This window comes from Gekko japonicus, unplaced genomic scaffold (assembly GCF_001447785.1).
Source record: "Gekko japonicus isolate JY-2015 unplaced genomic scaffold, Gekko_japonicus_V1.1 scaffold3549, whole genome shotgun sequence".
Taxonomy (NCBI): domain Eukaryota; kingdom Metazoa; phylum Chordata; class Lepidosauria; order Squamata; family Gekkonidae; genus Gekko; species Gekko japonicus.
Window position 1 is genome coordinate 44,964 of NW_015159815.1, and position 8,236 is coordinate 53,199.

The 8,236-nt window shown below is 46.6% G+C and overlaps 1 protein-coding gene across 1 annotated transcript in view; it reads left to right on the forward strand.

Annotated features, from left to right (window-relative positions):
- UNC13A (unc-13 homolog A (C. elegans)) overlaps nucleotides 1-8,236 on the forward strand; it is a gene marked incomplete at both ends in the record, with an annotated part of 142,203 nt that overhangs the window by 43,599 nt on the left and 90,368 nt on the right. The window contains 2 exons of the mRNA XM_015407752.1: nucleotides 3,749-3,798; nucleotides 6,844-6,922. Of these exons, the coding sequence (XP_015263238.1) occupies nucleotides 3,749-3,798; nucleotides 6,844-6,922 (129 nt within the window). The remainder of the gene's footprint in view (nucleotides 1-3,748; nucleotides 3,799-6,843; nucleotides 6,923-8,236) is intronic.

The window sequence follows — 8,236 nt, forward strand, 5'->3', positions numbered from 1 at the left end:
CCCCACTTGGCAGCCCTAAGATGGTGCCATGTCGTTTTGGGGAAGAAAGGTGGAAGGGCTGCCTCCAGTTGGAAATGAAAAAACAAACAAACTAGTATATGAGCAGAAAAGTTTCTGGCACCCAGCAGAGCCAACAGGTCCCTTGGAAGGCCTCAAGGTGAAGGAAATGTTGGTAGTCCTGATATTAGTTTAAATGATGCACTAGGTAAGGAGTCAGTTGAAGCCAAACTAGTTCTGAATACCTGGTGGTCGGGATGCCAGAACTCCTGCCGGTTCAGATCATGTCAGAATAGGGTTGCTAGCCTCCAGGTCCCAGAGGGAGTTCCCCCACTTTTGGGGGCTTCGATTCGCTGTCAGCCAGCTGGCCAGCGGGGGGAACCCCACCCCAAACAGGAACGTCATCGTGCAATGTCCCCGACACGATGATGTCACTTCCAGATGACACCCTCGCGCTGGGGACGCTATGGTTTTGAAGGCAAAAATCATAGAGTTTTGCCCAAAAACCAGAGCGCCATTTGCAACATCACCAATGCAACGACGTCACTTCCGGTGACATCATGTCGGATGCGCGCGCACTGCCAGCACATCACCAGAAGTTATGCGCGACATTGACCATGTTGGGGACGTGGCCCAGATCATCGGAGGGAAAACCATAGAGTTTTCCCTCTGACGATCCGGGCCACGCCCCCAACGTGATTGACGTGATTGCGTCACCTCTGGTGACGCAGCCACGCTGCGCTTCGGGGGGTCCCAGTGGGAGTTCCCCCACTTTTGGGGGCTTCGATTCGCTGTCAGCCAGCTGGCCAGCGGGGGGAACCCCACCCCAAACAGGAACGTCATCGTGCAATGTCCCCGACACGATGATGTCACTTCCAGATGACACCCTCGCGCTGGGGACGCTATGGTTTTGAAGGCAAAAATCATAGAGTTTTGCCCAAAAACCAGAGCGCCATTTGCAACATCACCAATGCAACGACGTCACTTCCGGTGACATCATTGCTTCGAGGACATCTCACACAACCTCCCAACCACCCCCAAAGGTCCCCATATCCCCCTGCTGTGACAGCGAGGGGACCTGGCAACCCTACATCAGAATTGCCAGTGGTGAATATCCCTCTGATTAATTGATGATTGGATCGAGTGTCCACTGAACCATTTGTTGGAGTTCACTGGTGTAATGTATTCAATAAGCTGCCATTGAATGCATAATGTGTGATGAAAACATCTAACTGAAATGCTATGTTAAGCTTCGTCCTAGGCTGGGATCCAAATACATCCAATCACATTGGTAGCCCAGGAAGCACCTAACCAATCACTTGTCAGCAAGCTCCCTGAGCGGGAACGTCTGTGATTGGTCCTTATGCATACAACCTTATTGGTTGGTAATTGTACAGTAGGCGTGGCTACATTAGCCGGGAGAGTTTAAAAGCAGGACAGCTGCAATGTAAAAGCTGTTCTGGCTATCAGATGTTGATCTGTGTTCGAGTTGTGTTCGAGTTGTGGAACAAAGCTGAATCTTTGCTGAATCACTCTCCGACTACTCTGTTAAGCGAGCGACTTAATAACTGGGCAGCTGCACATCCACCACAACAGCATGCATGCTTGCACACATGACCAGCCTTCGTGCATGCATGCTGTGTAACGCAGGTGCGTTTTTTCAAAAGACTGGGGAGCTGTATTTTCCCCACGTCAGTAATTAGCAATACCCATCACACATGAGCAGTTTATCAAAGGATCCAGAGATCAACTATGGCTAGTAACAAAAATCTGTGTTGATTCAGCTAACGAGTTGTGAGGCCTTTGGGATGTCTGCTACACCAGTAAACTGATCTGGGAATCGACTCACTATAATCACTATCATCAAACATGATGAGTTTGTTTGACAGACTCGTTTGCAGCAAACGAGCCATAACAAGAAACAATCTCGGCCCACATCATTTTTCTTCTCATTAAAGAGTCCCTCTTAAAAGAAAGCAGTAATCTTGCAAGGCAGAAGCTAAATTGAAATTGGGATTTTCAGGTCAAGGTAGCCGAAATGAGAAATTCAAAACCATTCCTAATGTATGTGTGTGAATTGTTCCATTTCATTTATTTGCTGCTTTGTCCATGTTTCCATTTCTCTTCTTGTTCATGTTGGTCTTTGGTTCACTTAGCTTATGTGTTTTGAATGTTTGATTTATATAATTTTTGCACTATTTTTCTGCACTCTATAAACTTGGACTGTAAAAAAGAAGCTGGTTAAGTTAAATCTATTTTAAGCCCAAGTATTGTACATAAAAACTCCATGGAGCAAGCCCACAAACTCTAGAAAAACAAAGCTGTGCAATCCAGGAGCTTTTGTAACTGAGCTCCAGGAAGCTTTCCTACTCAAAAAGGCAAAAGCTTTATTTTTCAATCCCCCCCCTCCACTTATCCATCTGCTTATGACGAAACGCTCCTGAAAGCTTCATTGTTAGGGTAGCACACAAGCAACAACTTTTTGAAACATCTATATCAAGAAAGTATTTAGGCACAAGTATTTCCTGGTGGAAAAGATCTGAGATACGTGGTTGTATAGCGAATTAGTTTCCCTTTGGAGTGTAGCAGAAATGAAAACGTATCTTATTGAATCACTAACAATACCATGATTCGAAAAGCATCTCCTGTATGTTATCAGGTCGCCACCTTTGTCTGTCCCTTTAGGTCAGGGGTGTCAAACATAAGGCCCGGGGGCCAGAACCGGCCCATCCAGGGCTCTTACGCAGCCCGCAAGCAACTAGTGCATGGGAGGGAACAGAAGACTACTCGTTGGGGAGTGGGCGGAGCCGCTCCAATTGTGGCTTCAGCATTGGAACAACTTTGTCTGCAGCAGTCAAGCAGTGTGGGAGCATCTGCCCACTGCTGCGCCACTGGCTCTCCAGTCCACCCACGTGGGTTTTCCTTTGCACACCCCCCCTCCCAGCCCATGAGGCCTTGCAGTGAGAACACACCAACTCGGATCTTACCAGCTGCTGTCCCTTTGTACAGTTTATATCTCCAGTATTTGGCATTACATTTTATGGCACACGGGGCCCGGCCCCCAAAAGTGACATTTATGTCAGATCCAGCCCTCATCACAAATGAGTTTGACACCCCTGCTTTAGGTAACCCGCCGTTAGCAGTGTGCACGATAAAACGTGGATAATACACTGCACAGAAGCAATAGCATTCTAGCAGTGGCAGAAGCACGTGTCCCTCAACAGAGCACTGCACAAGAAGGATCTTCATGTGACGGCATCAAGATTCCTCTTTGCTCGTTACTTAGAAAGAGGGAGAGGACAGAGCAGTGCTTTTCTGTGCTTGTATTACCTGTCCTTCTTATGTACCTATGACAATCCCATCGAGTCACAACTGACTTATGGCAGCCCCAGCTAGGGGCTTCCAATGCAAGTAAGAAGCAGAGTTGGGTCTCCATTGCCTTCCTCTGCAGAGTCTTCCTTGATGGTCTTCCATCCAATCGCTGACCCTACTTAGCTTCCAAGATCTGACAGGACCAGGCTATACCTTCCCTCCTTCTCTCCTTCCTAGCTGACATAAATAGAGGAGAAAGGTGCCCAGAGGATCTATACCATCTCTGGAGGAGCCTGCAGTATTCTCTGCTGTCAGGGCGTGGCTTAGCTTGCTTTTCGCACGATGAACTTGGTTCACTCATTTGAGGCCCTGCCTTTGAGTCCTGAATGCAGTGCTTCCATCAGCACAGGAACTAACGTTGGTAATTTCTATCTTTCAGGCCCGAGGTGAAGGATCCGGGGAATCCAAATCTCTCTGGTTTAAAGGCGGGTGAGTAACAGATCTTGAGTGCACGTCTAGACTTTGAATCTCTTCAATAAGATATTAGTTTCCTGAAAGGATCTAAGCCACTGATTGAAAGCTGTATTTTTAAAAACGGGTACGTCAGGTGCCTTGGAAGCAACAAATAAGAAATAAATAAACTGCTTCCCCGTAAGCAGTTAATAAATAATAAATAGTTAATAATGTTATAATATAACGGTTCTGAAACCAATTTGCACCAGAGGTATGTGCCCCAGGACTGTCATCTGTGGATTTTAAAATGTACTCACATTTAGAAAAGTATTTGACAGGCTCTGACCGCTGATACACAGGAGCGATATTTGACGACATCTGATACAGAGCAGTGAGTGTTTGACAGGAGCCGACACGTAACACCCTGTATTTGACAGGACCTGATGCCTAGCAATTGACATTTGATCAGGGGTGCCTTCGGCCTGGCCCTTTTGCTCCTCCATAACCCTCCCAACAGGAGCTGCGGTGGCTCAAGTGGTTAAGACCCTGAACTGCAGGCTGTGGAAGGTCAGTAGTTCAGCAGTTTGAGACCTGAGTGTGCCGCATGACAGAGTGAGCTCCCGTCTCTAGTTCTAGCTCCTGCCAACCTAGCAGTTTGAAAGCAAGAAATTGCAAGTAGATAAATAGGTACCACTTTGGTGGGAAGGTAACAGCGTTCCGTGCACCTCGGTGTTTAGTCATGTCGGCCACATGACCACGGAAACGTCTTCGGACAGCGCTGGCTCTTTGGCTTTGAAACGGAGATGAGCACCGCAACCCTAGAGTCGGACTCGACTGGCTTTCGAGCAAGGGAACCTTTACCTTTTTTAACCCTCCCAACAGCTGCGAGTTTTTTCATTCTTCATGACAGTGTGTGTTCATTTCGCATGTGGATTCTCAGTATTTTCCCCCTTTCAAGCCAAAGCAAGACAAAAACAAAAAAACACCCATTAGCTCCAGTTCAAAGGGGTGGCTGTGGGTCAAGGGGTAGTTTCCAGAATTCACAGGCTGACCCTTCAATGTAGCGAAACCAGTTTTTGAAAATTTGTTGGATTTTGAAGTGATGCAAAATTTCATTTCAGCGACAGAACGGGACTTCCGAACCTGTTTTGTCTTCTGCATTTGTGATTCGAAGCACTGAACACTGAAATCCAATGGTTTAGCCCTGACACAAATCGTTCGGGGCTGAGGACCATAGGGTCCCCCCCCTCCAGTGGTAGCAGATAGAAGAGCAGACAAAACTCATTGCAGCATTAAAATGCCCCCCCCCCCCCAGTTCTCAAAGCAATTGTAGACTTGGGAAGAAGATGCCTTTTTCAAAGTTAATAAGGCAACGAGCATAGAAATGTACTGATGTTTGTGCAGTACTTTGCAGGGCTCTTTTTGTAGCAGGAACTCCTTTGCATATTAGGCGACACACCCCTAATGTAGCCAATCCTCCAAGAGTTTACAGAGCTCTTCTTACAGGGGCTACTGTAAGCTCTTGGAGGACTGGCTACATTAGGGGTGTGTCGGCTAATATGCAAAGGAGTTCCTGCTACAAAAAGAGCCCTAAACTTTTGGCGTAGACAGCTTTGGATTTGTTGATATGCATGTCTTGCGTTTCAGCTAGGAATGAAGCAGCCAAGGGCTGCCCTTTGAGGCTTTTCTGATAATTAGAACCATCTTCACCCAGTGGAACTTTGAAAGAGAGAAGCTGCGGCTCATGTTACATACATGAGGGACAGGCCTGTAGCCACAGGGGGCATTTGGGGGCAATGCCCCCAACAGATGTGGGCTGCCCCCTCAAACAAAAAAACTTTTTAAAGTCAGGGAAGCTTTGGGCTCGTTTTCTTTTTTTCCAAGCTGAAAAATAAATATGTTTTTAAAAATGCAAAACAAAATTAAATTAAATTGCAAAAAGTATTTTAATGCAAAATGCAAATGAGAGAGAGAGTCAGAGATCCCCCGCTCTCCAATCGAATCGAGTCTCTCCAGTCAAAAGGACTAGAGGAGGACTCGAGGTCACAGTGGAGCTGAAGCTGCTTCTGCTGCTGCTGCAAGAGGAGCAGCAGGCACGGCCGGGGCGCCCCCCCTAGATTTCCCCATGCCCCACCAACCAAAATTTTCTAGCTACGCCCCTGATGAGGGATGAGACTGAATTCTGCAAGCAGTCCAGTTCAATGTGAATAGCCCTGCGTGGTTCTTGTTTCTCCCTAGTGAGAAACAAAACCATCACACCAGTTTCCTTTTCCTCGTGCTGCATTTTTCCTATTAAATTAACACACCTTTTCCACATCCGTGGCAGTTCAATGACGTACCGCTGCCATCAAAACAACGTACGAGAAACCACAGACTCGTCAATGATGGCAACGGTGGACCAATAGCGATACCCAGAATCGAAAAGATATGACTCATTTTTCCCAATAGCTCATCCCTGGTGGACGTGTGGCCTGTTTTTGCCTCTGAGAAACAGGTTCAATGGGTTCTCTTACCATTTAAAAACCTGCTTGACCAGAAGCAACAGTGGGGCTTTAAAAAAAAAAAGTATGTAGCTCACAAAGTAGACTTTTTGCTCACGAGACCCCACAGCTTAGAGGGAGCATTGCTGGCGAGTGTGCGTTTTTTAACTTTAACTTTTATTTTATTTTTTATTTTGTGACCTCTGTCCCCCACAATTTATTTAAAGGCCCCCCGGATTACAAAATCCTAGGTACAGGCCTGTCTGTCAACAGTCTTCTAACTCCCTTTGAAATAATTGTCTGCTATTCCAGCTTCAGAATGACTCTCAACAGATCCCTTAAACCACAAAGAGGGCAGTAATGCCTATGAAGAATCCAGGCCTTCCTGCGCAGATCGGGAACAATGGTGCTATCGGGTTGGCCGGCTCTTGGCCACAAATGCCCCTATTCTGGGGCCTGCTTCGATTGTTCATTTCTTCGTCTCATTGCCTGTTCCGGCCCTGTTCCCCTCTCTCCCCGTCCTGGTCACGTTTCCCTTTTCCCTTTTCCCCATCTCTTCCTACTTCTGTGCAGTCTGACTTTTTTTGTGTCTCTTTTCTAGGCCGGGAGGAGGGCTGATCATAATTGATAGCATGCCCGACATTCGCAAGAGAAAACCCATTCCCCTAGTTAGTGATTTGGTGAGGTTTTTCTCCCTAACGTTTTCTTCTCTCTCCGGCAGCCGCTGGCTTTCTCTGTTCTGAACTGCAGGATCTTTGCTCTGGAGCCGGGTGAATGGAATAAGGGCTTCCAATCATGTAGATATACAGAAATTGAAACGGCCTCCAATTTTTCAGCAGGGCAACACGCAGGATTCCCATTTGAACATTTTGAAATTTGGTTTTAGAGGTCTTGGGGGGGGAAGGTGGGATAAAAAGATTAGGTCACTTTTAGACACTTTTTAAAAATTAAGTACCACGAGGATGAAACTTTGCTGAACTCAGTATTCTGATTTCTGAGAGCTGGTGTCATATAACTGTAGTGTATTCAATAGCTGTCATGAATGCCTAAACACGTATGCGAATCACCTCATAGAAACGCAATGTTAAGCTTCGTCCTGGGCTTGGATCCTCATGCACCCAATCGCATGGCTAGCCCAGGAAGAACCGGCCAATCGCACATCAGCAAGCTCCCTGAGCGGGAACATCGATGATTGGTCATTATGAAGACAATCTCATTGGTTGATAATGTACAGTAAAGGCGTGGCTATATTAGCCGGGAGAGTTTAAAAAGGGAACAGCTTTAATGCAAAAGCTGTTCTGGTTATCTGATGTTGATCCGTGTTGGAGTTGTGTTCAAGTTGAAGAATAAAGCTGTGTTCTTGCTGAATCACTCTCCGACTTTTGTTAAGCGAGCGACTTAACAATAACGTATTTAACCCTGCAATTTCTAGATCAAATCAGGCCTAAGCTCTCCCTAGAAGCTAAAATGACTAAACTCAAGCTATTATCCTTTGGTCACATTATAAGAAGACGCGAACATAAGAACATAAGAAGAGCCCTGCTGGACCAGACCAGTGGTCTACCTAGTCCAGCATCCTGTCTCACACAGAGGCCAACCAGTACCTCTGGAGGGCCAACAACAGGGCACGGAGACTGCGGCCTTCCCCTGATGTTGCCTCCTGGCTCTGGGATTCAGAGGATTAGTGCCTCTGAATATGGAGGTTCCCCTCAGTCACCATGGCAAGTAACCACTGATAAACTTATCTTCCATGGGTCTATCTAATCCTCTTTTTAAGCTGTTTGTTCCTGTGGCCGGCATGACCTTCTCCGGCAGCCAATTCCACATTTTAATCACTCTCTGTGTAAAGTAGTATTTCCTTTTGTCCAGGGGTCATTTCGTAGAAAAAGAGGTGCAGGAGCTCATTAGCATAACCTATTAGCATAACTTATTTGCATATGCCACACCCCCTGACATCACCGGAAGTGTGTCAGAAGGTAACACCCACCGCTCAG